This window comes from Diadema antillarum, unplaced genomic scaffold (assembly GCF_040938485.1).
Source record: "Diadema antillarum isolate AM-2024a unplaced genomic scaffold, OU_Dant_1.0 seq00000129_RagTag, whole genome shotgun sequence".
Lineage (NCBI taxonomy): Eukaryota > Metazoa > Echinodermata > Echinoidea > Diadematoida > Diadematidae > Diadema > Diadema antillarum.
The window spans coordinates 1,117,710-1,140,874 of NW_027271207.1; the positions used below are offsets into that span (position 1 = coordinate 1,117,710).

General features: G+C 38.2%; 1 protein-coding gene across 1 annotated transcript in view; it reads right to left on the reverse strand.

Annotated features, from left to right (window-relative positions):
• Nucleotides 1–5,137: 5,137 nt before the first annotated feature.
• LOC139727374 (vascular endothelial growth factor receptor 1-like) overlaps nt 5,138–23,165 on the reverse strand; it is a 91,036-nt gene continuing 73,008 nt past the window's right edge. Inside the window, exons 11-27 of the mRNA XM_071638333.1 lie at nt 22,538–22,697; nt 20,676–20,796; nt 19,736–19,971; nt 18,551–18,880; nt 17,619–17,915; nt 16,420–16,683; nt 15,484–15,581; nt 13,997–14,165; nt 12,329–12,433; nt 11,614–11,724; nt 10,772–10,968; nt 10,017–10,124; nt 8,578–8,700; nt 7,892–7,965; nt 6,935–7,075; nt 6,509–6,614; nt 5,138–5,552 (exon numbers count right to left, since the gene is read on the reverse strand). Of these exons, the coding sequence (XP_071494434.1) occupies nt 5,274–5,552; nt 6,509–6,614; nt 6,935–7,075; nt 7,892–7,965; nt 8,578–8,700; nt 10,017–10,124; nt 10,772–10,968; nt 11,614–11,724; nt 12,329–12,433; nt 13,997–14,165; nt 15,484–15,581; nt 16,420–16,683; nt 17,619–17,915; nt 18,551–18,880; nt 19,736–19,971; nt 20,676–20,796; nt 22,538–22,697 (2,919 nt within the window). The 3' untranslated portion in view covers nt 5,138–5,273. The remainder of the gene's footprint in view (nt 5,553–6,508; nt 6,615–6,934; nt 7,076–7,891; nt 7,966–8,577; nt 8,701–10,016; nt 10,125–10,771; nt 10,969–11,613; nt 11,725–12,328; nt 12,434–13,996; nt 14,166–15,483; nt 15,582–16,419; nt 16,684–17,618; nt 17,916–18,550; nt 18,881–19,735; nt 19,972–20,675; nt 20,797–22,537; nt 22,698–23,165) is intronic.

Sequence of the window (23,165 nt, forward strand, 5' to 3'; positions counted from 1 at the left end):
CTTCCAAATTTAGTACATGGATGCTCTTGAAACTGCATAATGTGTGCGCACAATGGACAGAACTTGGAGGGAAGGAATTCCTGACATGCTCTACCAAGCTCCTCATTTCTCTTTGACCAATGAAGCAAATTGAATGGGGTTTTCTGTAAGATGTGGGTAATAAGTTATACATGTAGTTTCATACCCTGAAATTGTATTTGGATTGAATCACTATTTTTAAAATTATCATTGCGGAGGGTCCCGTTTTAATTTTTTTGGGGGACATACAGTATTATGCAATTATTACCTAATTCAGCAACTACAAGTACCACACTGCAATGTCTAATCAGCCTGTAAGGTTCATGCTTGTATAACTCTCATACAGCACTTAACTAGAAAATCCTTTTATACAATGTCAACATGTGACACTCTTTTTGCTTCGAAATAATACATCTATTCTCAATAATTTTCTAAAATACATATCTACAAGGTGCTGCATGGGTCTATCCAATGAGAGGCAAAACAGAATTCAAATATTAACTTTCATTATCTTGATAATTATACACTTGTACACCTGTTTCTACCAAGTCCCTATCACGTCATACTGAACAACACCTGAGTTGCTTACATATCAAGCTTGGTTTTCAAGAGCCGATAATGATAGAAAGAGAAAAAGCAACCTACTTGTACTAAAAGCCTAAATGAGTCATTCTCATTAGTGTGTCAAGGAATTCATTGAAATGATAAATTGTACATTTCAAATATCTAACTCTGCAAAGAACAGATCAAAGTTCAACCACAAACAACTTCTGCTAAATTTCAAACCAACAAAAGTACAATGGCCTACAGACAACATTGGTCTTACAGTGTAAAACATTATCAACAAGTACTAGTATCATATCTTAACATCATTTAGATGATTACAAGTTAGGCATAAGCATTACATACACAAGTACGGGCATTTGCATGAGTTGATGTTTACTTCTTATTTAGATAATTGCATCTAATAAACTGAATGATGTACACATAAGAACACATACATGTATTGCACACACACACACACACACACACACACACATGATATAGGTGTGTGCAAGGGTACAGATGTTTACACCCTTTTTATGCAAATAAAACCTATCAATGTTTTTAATATGCAAATTAATGTTTGCAAACATAACGACACACATTATATTGCTCCTCTTTTTCTTCGTCTATTTTTGTTGAGAACAGAAATATCATCCAAATTAAGGCCTGTGATGACAACACACAGTGTGCTCCACTATGTTTCTCCCTACTCCTGGAAATGTAAAAAAAAAAAAGAATCAACCCTGAATTTCTAAAGGAAAACACAAATTCAATATTTCTTGAAGTGTGATTAAGTCAGTGGGTTATATCTGAGATGTAGAACAGAGAATGATACCACATCCATCTGATATGAGATGATGAAGTACATAAGACATTAATTTAAATATGAAAAAAAAACTCCTTTGTCCTAAAAAATCCCCCACAAATTTCTACAGCTTCCACCAGTACACAGCCTCTAGGTGTATGACAATAATGACAATGTACATGTAGTTCTTTGCAGTTCAATGCACTATAATATTCACACTTAAGTGCTCATAAAGTATAAAAATATTCTTCTCTTTATACAGCTCAGAACTTTATTCTACAAACATTTAACACTGTCACACTATTGCACTGTTGATAATAATCATTCAAATATATATACACTAAAACACATAAAACAACCCAAAATAGCATGCATAGACATATCTATGTGACATACAGTGGGTTGATAAATAAGCTATTTGACATCTACTATGTACAGATTTTTATTATGGCGTCTTCAACAAACATAATTGTCTAAAACTGATTCGGTAGGGGTCCCATGAGGCAACAGAATTAAAACAAGGCACAACTGAAGACCAAATTAATCAACACAATTTGGTGTAAACATTACTGTCACTCCATCTTGAAAATCAGTGCAATAAACCAGGTTTTGTAGATGCCATCCATTAACTTCTTCACAAAACTTTACTTGGCAATGTCCACTGACAGTAGAAATGTTTAAACAACGAACGGACTCATACTTTAAGGTTTAGGAGCAAACAATGAAATCTGAGAATATCCATCTACATTACATCTATTTCCTTTTATGAGCTTTTCAGCATCTGCAAAGGTGGTCTCAAAGACATGTTTACTGAGCTGAAAGTCCCATCATGACCTTTACAGTAGTACTGACACTTCAGAACTACATTGTTTTGTATTTAAAGACACAGAAGGCTTTTTGATTGAGATATTTGGGACACCAGCAACTGGGGGGGGGGGGGGGTAGTACTGTCACAACAGAAAGTAATTTCAACATGTGAGATAGGAGAGGAAATGTTTTATTTAATGTGTTGGACACATTGATTAATATGTTGATGTGTGGTGCAAAACAGGATGTTTTCAAGGCTATGGCAGCTAATGGTGCATCTTGGTCATGGCTGTCTTGCATTGTGCAACATCTTCATCGACTATTTTCTGAGACTTGCTTTCAAAACAACTCTCGACACTTTCCATCATCAAACCTTAAACTATAGTGAATCGACATACAGAACCACCTTCAGGGCTGTAATACAGGGATGATCACACTTCACTTGCTTGAAATAAAAGCAAGAAGGATCTACTACAATGTAGTTATAACTGAATATGAAGTTAAGCATAAAATGTGAAATAGCAAATCATAGAGTACCATGCACCTGAAAATGCACTAGCGAGGGGCATTCTGAAATAAGTCATTACAGTAACAACACATTTGTTGTTGTTTTTTTGGCTGCTACTCCTGAGAACATTTTGAGCTAAAGTCCACCTGAGAAAAAGGAAGAAGATGAAAGCAGGAAAGCTGACATTGAGGCATCATGCAGGTTCCATGGCGGAGTGAAGTGTGATCATTATCATAACCAGGTGCTTTGGGAATTCGTACTGAGACCTACAGAGGAGAAGGAAGTGGGAAATGTCTTGTTCAATCTTCTCTTAGAGCTTTACATACAGAAGAAACATTTCTTGTGGTCATCTCATACCAAGCTATTGACGTTCACAGTCTACAGGTGCAGCCCTATCTCTCACCTGCGGGTTCAATCTACAAGATGATAATCGTATATTTTGGGGGGTCTTTTTCTGAGGAAACAAAGTAAATTCATGATTATCTCAGGACAAGGGTCACATGCTTCAAACTTTTGAGGAGGCAGTATGAGAGAGTAACCCACTTTGGCTAGAGGAAAGCTGCCATTTTCAAGAATTAATCTGTGTAGTGTATCCTCACAAAAACACATAGTATTTGTGTCATACCAGCAGTGAGATCCACCACTCTTTTCTCACATTATCCCACTTGGTCTTGGCTCAGGGTCTGCATCTATCTAGCTCTCTTTGGTGAGAATATAGGGAGGATATGAGAAACCCACTTGTTCTCTGAAGCTATAGCAGTCTGACTATCGGCAGATTCACTCCCTATGACAACTCAATATGATATAAGCGACATAATATTCAATAAATCACAATTTATTGGAAGCCAGACTGCCACAATTTTTAAAATACAATACCTATAAACCTTTTTATATAATCTATTAAAAAACAGAACAAAACAAAACAAAATAGAAAAAAATAAAAGTTAGCAAGTCTTTCAAACTACCTTTAAACTTTTTTGGTCCAATTGAATAAGAAGCTGTCAAGATTGAAATAAGCGTGCAGCACAACAATTTTTCTTGAAAGAGTAGGTGTTGCAGGGAAAATGACTTATTCTCATAGCGGCATGATAAATGTGATTTTAAAATTGGACAGGTGTATTTCCAACCACTATTCAACAGAAGCATCTTCTTTAGGGCATATTTGCACTAAAATGTAGTCTGAAAATCCCATTTTACGAATTAACAAAACTGACACCAATGACAAAGTTATATGCTTCACATCAACAGGAACACAATTTCATCTTGCATGGTAGGTACGATAATCCTAAATTATTACTGTTTTCATTGATGCAGAAAAATATTGTTAGAGTTGCTTATTTTATGTGAATATCATGACAACATATTCTTTTAATTTAATGGGAGACAAATTGCCAATATTATGTTAATATGATGATGAAGATGTGATATTTTTCTCTTTTCTGTTATGTTGATAATGTTGATATCATTTTTTTTTTTTGCATGACAAAGCAATAGCGAGTAAAGATGGATGCATGAAAATGAGATCTAATGCAATTTGAATTGGAAGCCTCTTGGTATGTTCACATAAAATAACAACAAACATCCAGAAGATTTAATAAACCTAACTCAAAATTTAGCTTTTCTTAATTCATGAAGCTTTCTGAATATTCAAGCCAAACATATTTTTTTTTCTTTTTCTTTTTTAATAGCTGATATGCATTTTAATAGCAGATTGATGCATAAAACAATTCAAACCTTAGTCAGAATATGATTATTCTTCATAATTAAAACTCACAAAATATTAAACAAATCAGAGTCTCTCTCGACTTTGGTGGGTAGTCTACAAGATTGATGCATTTAGAGTGCAAAAGAGCACAGATTCACAAAACACAAAGGCAAGATTTTAAAGATTTTAAAACTGCAAAAAGCCATGACAGATATTGCACAGAATGGATAGTACAGTGACATCACTGTCATTTCATGATTTCCTACCAGTGGTTCAAGAATCATAATTTCCATGAACATGTGACATTCTGATGCTAATACTGTACTAGAGACAGTGTAATACTATCAGTACTGAATTCCACACTATACGGATGTGAAGTACTGGACTTGTAAAAGAGTTCGTAGCTCTAGCAGCTGAGCTCCCATAATAAAGAGCCGCAAAACTAAATCACTTGCATGATTTGACACACAGCAGTTTTAACTTCACAGCTTACACTTACATGCAGAATTCTAAGATGCACATTGCTGATGAAAGCAAAACTCTGTTTTTATCTATTCGTTTCTGTGCGTGTGGTGGGGGGGGGGGCGATTTGATAGGAATCTACTTTCTGGCACTGGTTTGGTTTGCACTTCGACAATTGAAGGTATGTGGTGATTTCTGGGAGGGGGTAGTGGGTGATGATGATGAGAAAAGCATGGATCTTGGTTAGAGTACAATTACCCTTAAGCGACGGGAACCTGGTGGCCTGTGTATTAAGTCTATAAGGATTTCAGGATTTGGTATGGAATGGGTTAAGTTGCTCACTACAACTTGTGCGTTAGGCAGACATGCTGGATGGATACCAAGACGAGATGGAAGTCATGCTGTCTAGGGCCTGGCATCTTCTACACCTCAGCCGCCGTTTCGCTACCTGTCCGACCGTTTCTCCTTATGCCGACACCCAGCTCCGTGTCGTCGGACAGCGTGCTCCTCTCCTCAATCTCCTCCGCCTCTTGGATGGTCGGCACGGTGACGCAGCAAGCGGGTGTGCCTAGGTGGTGACTGGTCTCCAAGTCTGTCTGGAACGGTCGGCGTAGTAACGGGGTGTCCTCGTGAGGCGAAGGGAGCTCGCTCGCTGCCTTCCTGTTGGATTCTTCGTATGGGACATTCAGCTCAATGTATTCCTGTGAAATAAAAACAGCAACTAGAGCTCCATCAACATGTTTCTCTATGCTCTCATGAGCTAAGAACCGACAAAGTAGTCTAAGTTGCTTTTAATTAGCAGATTAATTCACAAAAGGTATACCATTTTGCATTCAACTGCACAGTTGGGTATAGCATTATGCCACTGAGACATAATGTACGAGATTGCTGTGCATGTATAGAATAATCATCCCCTTGCAGTAATCTCAACTAAAATTTGCGATCATATAATTAAAATATTTTTCAGCAAATACTGCTGGAGAGAGAAGGAAACCCAGTTAACGACATCGATTTACCTTTGCCTGCGATTTTTGATAATACAATTGCATGCCTTTGATAGTTCAATGAATGTTCATTTGAGTGTTGGTTATAACAGGAGTTGTCACTATGTGCAGTATATACAGGGCCAGCGGAGCATTTTCAAAGGTGGGGGGGGGGGGGGCACTTCCGTGTTTCATGAGCTAACAAGCAAAAAAAAAAAAAAGGCCCTCAGCACAACATCTGGTGCCACTTCCGGGTTTCTTCAGCTGACAAGCTAAAAAAAAAAAGGTTTTCGGCGCAAAAACATAATCCTTACGCGCTCACACTTCAAGGTCTCTATCTATTTCTTTCTAGTGCCACTTACGCACTTCCGGGGTAAAAGAAAAGTGGGGGGCCCAAAGTGTTGACACCTTATGTATTTCTTTTGTATGGTGCAAAAGAAATAAAATGTTTTTTCAGCTCTCAACTACATAAATATTGTTTCAAGAGGTAATTATGAAAACAAATTCTGAAACAGAGCAGCATAAAACCACTAGTCTAGAGCACTGTAACTGCAAAACTAGTTTGATGGCTTAAAAAAGTTTGTTATACAGTCAGGTACTTCATTACCAAGAAAACCTACTGAGTACATGTTTGTTTGTTTGTTTGTTTGTTTATTTCCCAGTCTTCTACTCACCGATCTCACGTTAGCTTCCAGCATGTCCCCCAGTCTGACAGCAAGCACACTGAATGAAGGCCTGGCATCTGGCTCTGGAGTCCAACACTCTAGCATGGTGTCATAACTGTGGGAAATAGAATACAAGTTGCAACTTATTGATAAATTGCCCTTCCTTGACATAAATAAGCATAAATCATACAGTATGAATAGAGGTCATAGATCATAATTTATTTATTTATGTATTTTTTTTTTTGGGGGGGGGGGGTGTCAAGGGGCAATGTTCTATTAGAGCATCATCATTATCTATGGCTTTAAGTTGCAACAAATACCTCCTAGTCACATCCTTTTAGTTTGAAATTCTCACTGTCTATTCAAAAAAATAAAACACATACACACAACAATGATTCAGAAAGATAACAAATATTGCATCAGCAGTCAACTTACATGCCAGGTGGTGCGTGTTCTGGGGCGTTCATCCTGTAGCCATTCTTAATCTTGCTGTAAAAACTCTCATCCATCTGGAACCCTGGGTAGGGTGAGCCTCCCAGTGAAAACACCTCCCATAAAAAGACCGCATAGGCCCACCTATACATTGAAACACAGGAGAAGGAAGAACACAATGCAGTCAGGGGAACTGTTGTGAAACGCGACTGTTGCTGTTACCAGCTATTTTGCTAGCATGCTTTAAAAGCTGCTATTTTCGTGTACAGATATTTTTGCGGATAAGGAGATCGTGGACATTTTTGCAAATGTTGTTTTCGCGATTTCACACTATCCCTATCGTTCACTCCGCCCCTTTTATTGTACACGTTAATATTTTTGTGTGCTGGTAAATTTGTGACCCAACAGTGATTTGTGAAAATAACAGCTTTTACAGTTTAGGGCCTACATGTGTAAGTTGTTACTTTGGTCTAGTTTGCTACTGCATAGCATGAATCACTTAAGTGTGTGGGGCTTGGCTCCAGAAAAGATGTTCTTCTCTCATGCCTCTTCTATCTATGACATTAAATGCACAAATTATACAACATAACACTAATTCAATATGTTCTTCTGTCTGGCAATCTTCTTTGACCAAAGTGGTTGGTTATATCCTCGGGAAACTGCCCTCTCGGTCCATTTTGTGAATGACATCAATAAAATCAAACTTACGTCACCAATATGCTATCACTAAACACATTAAAAACTTTGGAAGTTTTGATGGAAGAGCAACTGTCCCTACTTGTATATTGCGACATGCACAGACTTTCAACAATAATTCTAAAACTACTTTAAAAGTTCCACATAAATAACTGCCGGACACTAGCTGATCAGAAGCCTGCGGCACTGAAACACATACGCCTACACCAATCAAAAGGCAGAAGGAATAAATGAAGGAAGCAAGTAACAGAACAGAAATCTTACACGTCGCTGTAAGTGGTGAAGACTTTGTCGAAGATAGATTCGGGCGCCATCCATTTGATAGGAAGTCGTCCTTGCTGTAAGGGAAGAAGGAGCATGAGACAAGATGGGATGAAATGGTACAGTCAGACTAAGGAAAAAATATCTTTAGCAGCCTGAGCAGACTTATGAGAGCCTACAGTAAATGCAGATCCAACAATGGCATAAAATAATGAGTAATAATATTTAGAAAAGGGACAATTTACATTAAATGGCACTGTACAATTCTAAGTCCTGAAACATGAACATTAATGATGGGATTCAACAAACATTTCATTTCAGAGCAACAAATTAAACGACATTCAGAATGAATTATCATTATATAAGACTTTAAAAATACCATAATTAATGGATCATGAAATACACTGAATACTATATTAAACTTTCATGGAGATGAAATGCAGCCAGACAAAATATTCTTTACCCAAGCCTCCAAACAACTGGTCTTCGGAGTGAAACGATCATCAGCACTATCTCTGGGAATTTCTTGTCCCATAGCAGTATGGTTTTGGTGATGTACAGTATAGTGCATCTCAATTTACATAATTTCACCTATCCTACAGGTACTATTTCAGAAGAAAAAAATGTTTCTGTTTGGTGTTCAATTAAATTCTAGGGCTCTATATTGCAAATACTTGAAGTTGACTTGCCTTTCCACTTGCTACATAGTCTGGATCATCGTAAAGATGGCGGGCAAGACCAAAATCGCAGATTTTCACTACATAATTGTCTGTAATGAGTACATTTCTTGCTGCAAGATCACGATGGATGACCTGAAAAGAATAAGATTATTTGCAATAATTAATGCGCAGATTGATCATTGCCAAATGACAAAACAAGAATGAATGGTAGACTATGGCTCTTTTAATTCACATATTTGTAGCATGGTGGATTCACATATTTGTAGCATGGTGGATTCAAATGATTGAAGTCAAAACATAAACAATAATCTTAGTGCATATATCGCACTTGAAATGATCCTAACTTCTTGGTGGATATACTGCTCTCTCACTGTTTTCATTATATGAGCTCTACATGCCTATGAGACATTACTGTGTGCACGCTCTGCAAAATTGGACTTATTTCAACACTTTGTTTTTTCAACTCCTTCTTTGCATTCCTGGTGATTTACAACTGAAAGACTTTACAAGCCTGTTGGGTGGCAGGATTTAAGTATGGTGGGGGCGCTGTGGCATAGTGGATAAGACTCTCGACTCCCAGTCGGAGGACCCGAGTTCGATTCCTGCCCAGTGCTTACGTCCTTGGACAAGATGTTTTTACCCACAATGTCCCTCTTGACCCAGGAGTATAAATGGGTACCTGGCAACGCTAGGGTAATAATAATAGCAGGGCCCTCTGGTAGAGCAGTGGCAACACTGAAGAGGCTACCCTGGATAAATAAGACCTTATTATTATTATTATTATTATTATTATTATTATTATTATCATTATTATTATTATTATTATTATCATTATTATTATTAGTATTATTATTATTATTATTATTATTATTATTATTATTATTATTATTATTATCATTATTATTATTATTATCATTATTATTATTATTATTATTATTATTATTATTATTATTATTATCATTATTATTATTATTATTATTATTATTATTATTATTATTATTATTATTATCATTTTCTCTTCTTCGTGAAGTTGAGGTGTACATCTTCATCTTATTTCTTTCTATTCATGGTAAAAAATAAAAAGTGGATCTACTGCATGCTCTCTGCCTGAAAGTCTCTAAAATTTAATATCTATGTAGTACATGTTACAATGCAGACAACAACTAGTGTGAACTGATTGTGAACTGCAGAAATTGACTTCTTTGATAGGATAGAGATTTACAATACAAATCAGTTGAACCTCTTTAGAGACAACCCAGCATTCTATATAATAGGTTAACACAAAGTTTACATCAAACTGCCTTTACTATACCAGGAGTAATATTTTGTCTTTGTCCCCCTCCTGTTGCTTTAAAGAAATGCTCCAGGTTTCACTAGATTACACCACGGTCTATGCCTCAAGCACACAGTGACACACAAAGTGTCTTGAATTCTTAAATCAAACTTACATTCTTGGAAGCAAGGAACTCCATCCCTCTGGCGACCTGGAAGCTGTAGCAGAGGAGATCCTCAACATCTATGGGATCGTCCTGGAGATTGGGTTCCTCCACAATGACCTGCAAGGATGCAGGGGTGGGGGGTGGGGGGGAGATGATGATGATGATGTTGATGGTTTAACCCATTGAGTATAAATTTACATACAGTTATCAGCAAGCACCAAGGTTCTCATCTTCCAATGCCAGATTTCTTTATTTTTTTTTCATTTGAGACTCACAATAAATGACAATAGCTGACTCCAGTAAAAAGCACCTACAACTTGTCAAAACATATGTTAAGGGTAATGTCATTTCCCCCTGCTTTCTGAAAGAAGTAAGTCAAGTGCTCTTTCATATCACCGGAAAAAATAATATGTTAAATTCTATTTATATTTTCTTTACATTGTTGTCATTAACTGATATCGAAGAACTGTTACAGACTTGTCATCCAGCAATGGTGGAACTTGAAATATAGGTAGTAACTTTGGAACAGGTTTGTCTTATTTTCCTGAAATTTCACTCCTGTAATCTACAAACATTGCTGCATTCACTCAATCAAAATACGTACATATCTTTAGGTACCATTCCTCTTTAAAGAACAAATGATTAAAGCACCAAGGATGAACTTTTAGTTACACAAGGCAAAAGAGAGCGCTAAGATTTTTGTGAAAATGACAACGAAAAACTGAGGTCTGGAGAAAAGAGATTAGAAGCTACAGCTGTCTCACCGAAGAGTAGACAGGCTTCATCCTCCGCTCACTACCAGTGGACGACTGGAAGGAGGATGCCCCAGTACTGCTAGAATGACCCGTCTGACTCCCTGACCCTGTGACCTCTGGTGACCCTTTAAAGTACTTCCTCTTGGAGCGCAAGAAATCCAGCATGTTGCCACGGCTGCAGTACTCCACAATGGCTAGGACTGGACCTAATGTGAGAAGAAGTGATGAGGAGAATCACACAAGCACACTCCTGATTACGCCCACAAAAATTGAATACATATAACTAGGCAATTGCTTGAGCACTTTTAAAAATTTGTTCTCGTATTATGATTTGTATTTGATGCCTCTGCTCATGAAACAATGAATTCCTTTAAGCAACTAACCATGGCAACCAGTGGTCAAACATTTTAAGTCCCCAGTAGCTCCAAGCCATGAACATTTTGGCGAATGGTAGAAGTTGTAGTTTCAATACGATGGAATATGTTCTTTGGCTATAATTGAACCTTAACCCGTTGAAGACTAGTCCCATGTATATTCAGGCTGGGGTAAGTGGGCGACGAGTGTTGTATGGAAAATCAGTCCATCTTCAATGTTTAAAAGGATAATACCTTAAACTTTGGAGAAAATTTTCAAAGAGATGAACACTTGCATCTGCTTCCAACTAGGGCTACGCTCTGCAATGTTGCATTATACTCATACAAGCACAAAGTGTGTGGTAACATTTCGTATAGTCTTTAATTTCATTCCATTTAAGAACCTGGAGTTATCCACTAGGCCTGCATGAGGTGTATTATATTCATTAAAACACCTGGTATTGTTATATCAAACCTTCTGAGCTGAATCCCACTTACCATCTTTTGTGCAAGCTCCTAGAAAGTTGACCACATTGAGGTGACGACCTATGTGACCCAGCATCTTCAGCTCCGCCCACAGGGCCTTCTTCTCCACACTACTTGCTCCCGCTGTGGAAGAAGCACACATTTCATGCAAGGAGGTTAAAGTTGTCTGCACGGAGAAATTTTTACATCGGCCATATGATCGTTGGGTGGTCTGGATTGGGAAACATCTTTGGTGTTTTGGAACACTGTTATATGTAAATAATTATGTAGATGTGTAAGAGCTAAATGCACTCTGGATTGTGGATAAGGTAAATTGACATAACCTAGGCTAAGCCATGTACTGGTAAGGAACGCTTTGCTGTTGTCAGGTGGATGTGCTGCTATAAGCTCCATTTACAAGGATTACCTCATGAATAGCCTAATCATCATATCACAGATGGATATTTCATTGAATTTTAACCTATTAATGACAAGTCATGAGTATACTCGGGCAGGTGTCTATGGAAAATGCACGTTGTAACAAAATTAGTCCATCCTCAACGGGTTAAAACAAACATGCCTGTTAGTACAAATGACTCTTTTTTTTTCTGCACAAGTGCAAAGTGGAGTATACACACTGGCTTTAACCCATTGAGGACAGGCTGATTTTGCTACCACATGCATTTCCCATAGACACTTGCCCAGGTATACTCGGTACTCATCCTCAAGGGGTTAAGTGGTAGCTTACCTCTGACTTGCTTTACTGCCACGATAATGTTCTTCTCAGTACCATCTATTCCCACAGCCACTGCCTTGATCACCATACCAAAGGCACCTTTGCCTATCACAGAACCTGTCCACACGAGCACACGAGGAGAAAGAAAGAGTCAAGCCTTAATGAAACAAATGACCACATTTCTAAGCCCCACCTGCCATAGTACATTTATTATTATAGAGTGTTTTCCTTCTATTCAATTTTTACAAATATGCAACATGGCAAGAACAAGACTAGCCATGATGGCGGCTTCTTGTTCTTTCTTTGAGAGTGAATGACAGGACCATGCAGAGTTTATGGTCTGGCCAAACTGGGTTCAAGTTTTGTTTTATAAATTAATCTACTTCAAAGTAATTGCAGCAGTGGCATATCTAGGGAAAACGGCGCCCGGGGCAAGCGCGAAAATTGCGCCCCTAATTTCTGAAAAAGACTAGTGTTCAACCCCAACCCCATCCCGGTAGAGACTTTAAGCAAAGTTCACATGATATGCTTTTCAAGCCCTTAAAAGGGGTCTTTTGAGGGTAATTTTAATGTAATGAATTTTTTTATAATTTTCGGCGAGCGAGCGCAGCGAGCGAGCCGAAAATTTTTGTATTTCAGCTGACAAAACATGGAATTCTTGTCATTTTTTGCTTATCAAATCGTACAATTCTAATCAAGATAGTGACGGCCTTATAGATAACGATTTATCTATACCAACAAACAGAGTACATTTCCACGTCATCATTACGTTTTGTTCTTATCTTGTTTGATTTTTTTTTGGGCGCCCCCCCCTCCCCGTATGTTCGGAACCGTTGGCGCCTTCTTTTGATCCAATTGGCGATCGCTTCAGAACGAAAGAAATTGCAGCCGCTGCTCAGTGAAACATTTTGTCTGCTAAATATAAAATGACATGTGCGAACACAATAGACATTGTCATTTTGTTGGCTTCATCATCAAATTTTGTTCTTACGTTCTTCTTCTATATAAAATTTAGAGAGCGAGCGCAGCGAGCGAGCCGAAAATTGTATTTCAGCTTACATAGAATTCTTGTGTGAACACAATAAACATTGTCATTTTGTCCGAGTCATCGTTATGTTTTGTTTTTATCTTTTGTTGATTTGGTTTTCTGCCCCCCCCCCCCCCCCCCCCCCCCCCCCCCCCCCCCCCTTCCGGTGAGTTTCTTCTTCTTCTTCTTCTTCTTTTCTTTTTTCTTTTTTTTTCTTTTTTTTTTCTTCGTTTTTTCTTTTTTTTCTTCTTCTTCGTTTTTTTTGCGCCCCCAAGGAGTGGCGCCCGGGGCACGTGCCCCCCTTGCCCCCCCCCTAGATACGCCACTGAATTGCAGTATATTCACACAGGATTCATTTTCATGTCTCAACCCATACTGTCTGCAAGGAACATCAATCAAATTCACTGACAATCTCACACTTAATATAGATCTAAAATACATGAAAACTACTAAGCATTGAAAGTAAATATTTTCGATCTGGAAACTGAATGTTTCACTGTAAACATGAAATCTACCAATTATTGAAAACAGATATATTTTCGATATGGAAACTTAATGTTTTACTGTGTACCACTCATGTATGATTGCTTTGTAAACTGGTAGTTTGGGAGGGATACTTTTTTGCAAGTGCTGGTTTAATCCTCAACATTTACCTAGGGTCAGGCGCTCACGAGGAAACTCCCAGCGGGGGTCGTATGGCAGGTTCTCGTAGGGGTCCTCACCAGCAGTGGAGTATATCGACATGAAGCGCATGCTCCGAGGGCGGAGCTGAACGCTGCTGAGGCGGGAAGCACGACGCACCTTCGGCCTTCTACAATGGCACTAAGAGGTAAGAGAAATGAAAGAACGACAGAAAGATACATTTATAAAACATATAATGCATGAAGCTGTACTTGCATCAGAAAGACAGAAAGATGCATTTATACAACATATAATGCACATGAAGTTGTACTTGCATCAGAAAGACAGAAAGATATATTTATAAAACATATAATGCACATGAAGGTGTACTTGCATCAGAAAGACAGAAAGATACATTTATAAAACATATAATGCACATGAAGCTGTACTTGCATCAGAAAGATAAATTTATAACACATATATAATGCACATGAAACTACTTGCATCAGACAAGAAAAACCTTCCACTTGGTCAGATAATACTACTTTGATAATGTTGGGCTCATGCTGATATTTTTACGTCCAAGTGCTGGTTTGTTATAGCACTTGAGACATGCAAGGTGTGTGTATTTTGTTTTTGTTTTTGCCAACATTATCAACATTTTGTCTCACAACTCATTTGCAACACCATGAAACAGGGGTGGATCCAGGGAGGACCGCAACCGGCGCTCGCCCCCCCCCTTTATTTTTTGGTTGAAACAAAAGAAATAAAAAGAAAAAATGGGGGGAGGGGTGCGTGCGCCCCCCCCCCCCCCCTTTAATTTTGTAAATGCGCCCCCTCTTTACGGAATTCCTGGATCCGCCCCTGATGAAATGATGTATAACTCAGTTAAAATAGATTCTTTTAACCTACATGTATCTATAACTGCTGGAATGCAGGCACACAATCTGGAAAAGTGTGTACTGAGAAGAGATGCTCTAAAGTTTTGATTTTTTCAAGCGCTTAATCTTATCAAGCCTTGCACTCAAATGTGCAATGAATGGGACTTGAGATAGAATGTAAAACTACAACTGCAACAATAAAGGAATTTGTCAGATTCAGCTGAAATTGAGTATGCTCTTTCAAGACATTCTATCCATGGCTAATACCAACTTTCTAAGCAATAGCATCATCCTTTAAACAGTTATTTGAGTTTAACAGTGAAGAGTGTGTAATGGGTTTTCAAGAAATGAAAAGGGGCCTCTAAGACACACCCAATCATACTATTCTACAAACACTGTTCCAGAAAAAATTGCTAAAAACACAATTTCCAATTCGTTTTATGATCCAAAACTTTGGAATGACATCTAAGAGTTGATCTTTCAGACAACAATAATGAAAAACTTGATTTGACTGAGTTGACCCATCTCACCTATTTTTGAGTCCTCACATAAAATCAGGGTGTGTGGCTTTTTGTTGGTTTTGTGATGCACGGTCACATGATTATAATGAGAATGAAGAGAATATGATTTCTTCTCACCTTGATGACAATGATGACGATGATGAGGAGAATCAACAAACACGCAGTAACAATCACTCCAATCTGTACAATTTGATTCTGTTTGGATGGCACAACTTCTGACAAATAGATAAAATAGAATGAAAAAAGACAAAGTGCAGGAGGAGAGAGAGAGAGAGAAGAGATAATGGAAGAGAAAAGAATGGAGATGTTAACTCACCTAGACAAGTAGGAACAAACAATTTGACTCACCAATATTCCATATCCCGACTATCACACATTTTTACACCTTACTCCTCCTATTACAGAAAAACACCTTGAAGTGTGGTATATACAATATCATAAGAGAACATGATTTCAGCCTTATTTTAATGCCTTTGGAAGGGTTTATCTTTCTGTGATTGCATTGGTGTGTATCTTAGAGACATCGTATGTATAGACATGATGTACATGTAGCCCTACTCAAAGACCAAATTGGTACAATGGGGATTAGGATTATTCCTTGTCTGTTTTAGATGAAGGACATCTGTTACCAGTGGCTGATTAGTGAAGCCATGCAGCGAAAACACCAGAGCGTGACTTCACCATTTCATGCTGGCATGGAAGAACTTGTAGTATTAAACTTTAACACACTTGCCCTTTAACCATAATCAGCCAGGCTTTTTTGGCTATGGTAAAACTGGAGGGGGGCAGATTAATGTTTTTGGAATTTCTCATGTAACTCTTTTTTGACTGTTTTTTCTTTTTTTTAATTGCAAGTTGTCATTGACCACTTTTCTACCATAATCAGCATAAAATGAATCAATCAAAGTGATAAATACTGTAGTAAAAATAATCAGGTTTCATGAGTTTCATGACACAGCACTTCACAATCTACTGCACTAAAGGCACAAGAAGCTGCTCAACGAATTACATAAAGATGAAAAAAAAATCATGCATAATTATGCATGCACTCACCAACAGACAACACCTCTGTTGCCGAAGCATTGCGGATGGTATTGGACGCCAAACACCTATATGTCCCCGCATGATCGGCTTTCACGCTTGGAAAGTCGATGGAGAAGTTGAAAGGTTGCCCCCGTCTTCGCGTAGAACTTCCGACTTTCTCTATCCACACCACTGGCGTAGGGGTGCCTTTTGTGGCGCTACATGTTATCGTCACATTGTCGCCTTCATACACATTGTTGGAAGGCTCTATGCTGATAGTTACATCTGGACCCTCTGTCAAATACAGAGCAAAAAGTCATTTGGAAAACCAAAGAAAGAAACATCAATTGCAGGGATTATTAATTTGCTCATTGCTTAACTAAAATAACTTCATATATCATCCCGAAGAGTGACAAAGCCATATCTTAAAAGTCATGAATTTTCCAAAGAAAACATTTTTCTTTTCTGTTTTCCAAGGCTCTTACAAAATAACATCAACAATGACATCGACGAAAGTAGACATTTTGTTTTAAATAAGATTAATTTTAATTTTTTAAAGCTTGAGTTTTTGATATTCAAAGTTTAGGATAAGAGACTTTTGAATATACAAATTGAGATATGAATATATACAAATTGAGATATGAGGTCGTGTCACCTGAGTGATGATAACAAACTATGTGTAAAACATAGGTGCCACCTAACATGCACATGGCACAAGGCACCTTTAATATAGAGAGCTTCAAAGAAAAACAACAACAACGAACATCACGATCAATGCAATGAGTTTTGCATTGCCATGCAACTCAGAGAGATAATGATTTGTTTGTTTGAAAGTCCACAATTTCTGCAAGGTTTCAGCATTGCAATGCAAATATCAATTTCTTAAAACTGTTGATATGGATGTGTGTAAACAGACCCAAAGGTATCAAATTACAGTCAAAGAAAAAACTCAACTGAGCACTCTCACTCAGAGGCTTCCACACTTTAAACCAATTTACAAAGAGCCACGCATGGAACCATTTCCCTCTCCCACTGTACCAGCATCATCAGTCGTTTATCAAAAGAAACACAACAAACACAAAGAACACAACTTCCCCCACAAAGTCATAACAATAATACTTTTTGCTTGGTAAGCTTTTGTTGTTGCTATGTTGAGATAAATAACCTTTACCATACGTTGTTCATGTTCCAAATAGTAAGATTAAAATTCAGGTTAATACTTTACTCACCATGTACACTAACGCTAAAATTTTTGCTCTCTGCACCACCCCTGTTCTTTGCGACACACTGGTACATTCCACTCATTGTAAGCATCGTCTGTACTGGTTTGTATGTAAGGGTCACTTCTGTGCCATCTTGTTCCACCTGGGCGTCAACCTGCCTTGGCCGTGTGCTGCCTTCCAGGCGGTAGAGGGCAAGGTCCGGAGTTGGTTTCCCTTGGGCGGAGCACATGATTATCAGGTCCATATCAACGTCCACTACCATGACGAGATTGCTGTGTGCTATGATGGACGCTGCTTCAACCTCTGCATGAAATCAGTTGATTACAAACAAAAAATGTCTTCTATTCAGATCAAGTCAAAGTAAATTTTTCTGATTGCCCACAAGAATTTTATTCCTTTCTTTCATTTGTTTTGATAATGCAGCCTTTCACCTAATCAAATCAATATACCTCCAATATCTGACTTTTAAAAAGAATTGAAAACAAGTGAGTGTTCTGTTACTACAGAACGCTCTGCAAGATGAAATATTTTGACATTTCAACCATCATGACTTGCTCATGTCTTGCTCAACCAAAATTTGGGGCAACCATTCCCCCCAAAACAGTTGGTAATTATTAATTAGCATTACCTGTAACTGCACCAAACTATAACATACATGATATCTTTCAATATAGCTTTATAATAAAAAAAAAAAACTTCTTCTAGTTAACAGAATACCAGTACTCCATGTGCCCACTTTGGAAGGAACATTTTAGCACGTTGAAGACGGTTTGATTTTACTACAACACGTATTTCCCATAGATGCTTGCCCAAGCAGACTCGCGACTCGTCCTCAATGGGTTGATTACTGAGTAGGGGATACCATGAAGAAGTTGATCTTTCCACGACTTCACAAAGGTGATCGCCCTAAGCAGAAACTCTGAAAGGGGAAAACCCACCTGTTACGTTGACAGTTACAGATGTTGCTCTGGTTCTTCCAAGATCCTCGCTGCTCGCTGCCTGACAGATATACTCCCCCCTATCTGAATCGCTTACATTGTGAATTGTCAGCATTGATGAGAGGGAGTAAACGGAAGGGGCATTTTCGATGGTTTCGATGGAATGATCCTCGCTACTCTGGAGTTGGGTCGACGCATTTCCTCCATACGGAGCAAAGAGCCAGCTGATGGTGTCAAAGAGAAACTTTGTGACCTCGCAGGTCAACGTCACGTTGTCTGTTCTGAAGACTTTCTCTGGATCCATGCTGACAGTGATACCATTTGGCTCATCTACACAAACATCAAACCATGACATTAATTCTATGATGCATCCGTAATAATATAATCACATACCCTGGTAATTGGATCTAGTCAAGCAAGGTGTAACAAAGTTTTGAATATGGTCCCCATCTATCAAAGTAGGCCCTATATGTGCCCATGATTTTTATCAAAACCATCAGATACTAAAACACCATATTAATCAGTATTTAGAGTTATGTCCATGAATGGCAATTTGTCAACCAGTTGCAATGATAAGTAACCTGATGCAACAATCATTTATTCATATTCTACCATTCTTGTATGATTATACTCTATTCATTGACATAAATTTGAATATAGAATATATAACGCCTGAGGAGATTCTTGCCAATTGATTGGTTGTTTGACATTGATCATTTGGTCCATTTCACTGTGACGTCATCATCCGTGCAATTGTGGCTCCATTTACCGTGCAATTTTGGATCCATACGATTTGCTCCATTGCACGCTCGCTGAGAGCCCGGCACACTACACATGTAAAATGCTTGCATTTGCGGTGTGTGTACGCGACAGTGCGTTAGCGTAAAGCGCTCAGTGAGCACTCCTGCGATCTCAGATTCTCTCTTGTTTCCAAATCAATAAAACATTAAATGACAAGGATCTATCTTAGGCATTATACAAAAAAAAAATGATTAATGTTTTTCATTCGAACAGAATAATTCATTCGGTGAAAGATGAAATGTTAGATCCATTCAACTCAGCTGCACCTCGTTGAATGGATCATTTCATCTTTCACGTCATGAAATTTTCTGTCCATTGCACTCATAAACACTTATTATTTGTGTACCATTGCACTTTAGTGTACAAGTCCCTTGATCAGCTTACCCAACACTCTGAAGTCAACATCCTGATGGGCATCTGCCAGACCTGGGACCGGGGCCATGGCCCGACAGCGGTACATCTTGGAGAAGGATGAAACAACGAGCAGAGTAGTAACAGGCCCCTCCCGCTCAATCATCTCAGTTGCTGAACCATCTCTCACGAGGGACCAGCTAGAGTCATCCTCAGGGTTACAGGTGCTTGTTGTACCATCATAGCAATTGCTATACAACCAATCTGACCTGCAAGGAAGATGGATAGTATCTAAAGTAATCCTGGTGGGGACATCTTCGAGAGCTGGGTCCTGTTTTATCAAAACTTATAATTGATAATGTCCCAAAAATCACCCGTAACTCCCACAAATTATATATTTCACGAATGTGAATTGATAGAGTCTACCTGGGCAAGGTACCGGTACTGGGGAATCCATCAGACACCTTTCCAGAAATCACAAAGAAATCATGAGACAGAATAACGGACAACCTGAAAACATAATGCCTCATTCTTGCAGCCTTTGGGCCAGACAAATCAAATTCTGCTTCAAACTATTATCTCCCATTTCACAGTACTCGATTTGGCATGGGGAGGCTATAAATTAAGGTCCTACATATAAAGTGGAGAGGTTGGCCGGATTGACTGGAAAAAAATTTTATTCAATGCCCATGGGATTACATTCGACATGCTAGAATTGAATTGCCATCAGTGAATGTGTGCCTCGTCTGAAGCGTACATAATTATGCTTGTCAAATTGGCATCATTCATCTCCAGTCAACATTCTTTATCTGTGTGTGTGTGTGCTGTGTATAAAGCTGTACACAACATTTATTACAGGGATTCCAGAATATAATTTTGGTCTTCCCACACTAATAGGTCTTTAAAACTGATTATCATTCACTTACCAAACATGCGTGCAAGTATGGCTTACGTACTTGGAATTTTGAATTACCTGGGTGTCGGCTTGCCAGTAGCATCACAGGTTAGAGCGTAGGTCTTCTTCGTCAAGAAAAATTGCTCTGAAAATAGTTCTTCTGGGCTGGGATCAATAGATACACTAACTTGTGGTGCCACTAGGAAGAGAGAGAGATATTTACTGTACACTGTTACTACCAAAGAAATAAAGCGAATGAAATGAAATCCAGTGGTTCCAACACCAAAACTTTAAAAATACATAACTTTTGCATCAATTATCCAATTTTCCTCAAACTTTCACTGAAGTGTTCTACTGGTGTTACAGCTTTCATTCAATCCATATTTCTCTTAGGGCTTTGGTTTTCTTTAACTCATTGTTCTGGTTGATTTTGATGTAAAATACTCGGGTGAAACATATTGTGCCTGAACAGAAGAAAGTGAAGAGGAGTTAGACTATTAATAATAATTAAAAGTATTTGAAATGATGTAAATGCTGAAGATTATTTGTCTCACCATTGACTTGCAGAAAAAATGTCACATTGTTGCTCTCGTATGAGTTGAAATGATGTAAATGCTGAAGACTATTTGTCTCACCATTGACTTGCAGAAAAAATGTCACATTGTTACTCTCTTATGATTTGTTTGTAATCACAATGAGTTGAAATCACAATGAGTTGAAATGCTCTCGTATGAGTTGAAATGATGTAAATGCTCGTATGAGTTGAAATGATGTAAATGCTGAAGACTATTTGTCTCACCATTGACTTGCAGAAAAAATGTCACACTGTTGCTCTCGTATGAGTTGTTTGTAATCACAGAGTATGTCCCTTCATCTGCCATTTGAATTTCCTGGAAGCACATTGTGAGACTGAGTCCACTTTCATCTTGGTCAAAGGTGATGCCACGTCTATCGGAAACGTAAGCGGAACCTTGTGCTTTGAGCCAGAAGTTATTCGGCTGAGGGTATGCAGAAACCTGAAAATAGAAACAAAATGTCTGCCCTGCCACCCTGACGATTCGGTCGGATTCTCCTGGTTCCTTGATTCTTTGTATCCGTGCGTAACCTCGTTCTGCAATCAAAACAAGTGAGTCAAGAATCTGGCAGTTGTCTTCTCTACAAAAACTAAAACGCTGTCATCCACTTCAAACAGCATCATCCACTCCTTCCCTAACAGGTTCCCTGATGCAATAACTGCCTTTTTGGTAATGTCGATGATATTTTCAGTGATGAACACTTTATGGATATATGCTTAAAAATGGAAAACAGAGTATTGAGTATGATGTAAGGGCCCATTTCACCCCTTTCAAATGCCCATGCATTTACAGATGTATCAGTGCTTCTCTACACGGGTGCACATCATGCAACTCATTTAGTGAGATCTTAGGAAAATTTGACTTACCAGTATAAAAAAAGATACATAAATTCCTCATCTCATCCTATCACATCTCTCTCTCTCTTTTCCTCTCTATATCTCTCAATCTTTCAGTTTTACAATTTATTTGGTCTTTATCACTCAGCAATGACATATCCTTTTCAAGCTCCAGTTCATAACAATCATTTTGTAAGAGCTTTTTGATGCCTGACACGATATCATCTACACGGGTGCACATCATGCAAGTCATTTAGTGAGATCTTAGGAAAATTTGACTTACGAGTATAAAAAAAAATACATAAATTCCTCATCTCATCCTATCACATCTCTCTCTCTCTCTCTTTTCCTCTCTATATCTCTCAATCTTTCAGTTTTACAATTTATTTGGTCTTTATCACTCAGCAATGACATATCCTTTTCAAGCTCCAGTTCATAACAATCATTTTGTAAGAGCTTTTTGATGCCTGACACGATATCATCCCATAGAATTTCACACTAAATGATATATTTGACAGACTCTTCTTACCTAGGATGTGGACGGAAATCTGCTCACTGATAGATATCGCCCTTGACGCTGCACGACAGGAGAATGTTCCATTATCTGCTAGGGTAGCAGTTCTCCTCAGCTCATAGGTGTAGGTGAAGAAAGCAGGCAGCCTGTCGAATCCTCTCCTGCCTTGGCCAGTCTACAATCACATGACAGATATTTGACATGACAATATTAAGCTAGTTTCCTTGGGTATGTGCTGTCTAAGAACAGAACATTACACATTTTAGGGCACATACTCTTAATTATATTAGCGATGTGGACTTTGTAAACCAAGGATGAACTGAAGTGGATTGTGGAAGGATTATGGTGCTTATATATATTTGGGTGCTTTTATCAACTCATTTCGGGTTTAGGTTAAAGGTTTCCATACGACTTTATACAGGGAGATAGAGCAGCTACACCTGCTGATGAATAATGCAAAGCTGTTTTGATTATGACGTTAGAGAATCCTCTCTGAAATATGCCAACAAAAAGGTGTGATCTCAAACATATTAGCACAAGAAGCACATGATACATGCATCATTTTGAAATGTGTTTATATCTCGGACTTATCCAAGCAAACTACATGATCTTTATTCCTTGGGTCAAACAGTGCAATGGAGCT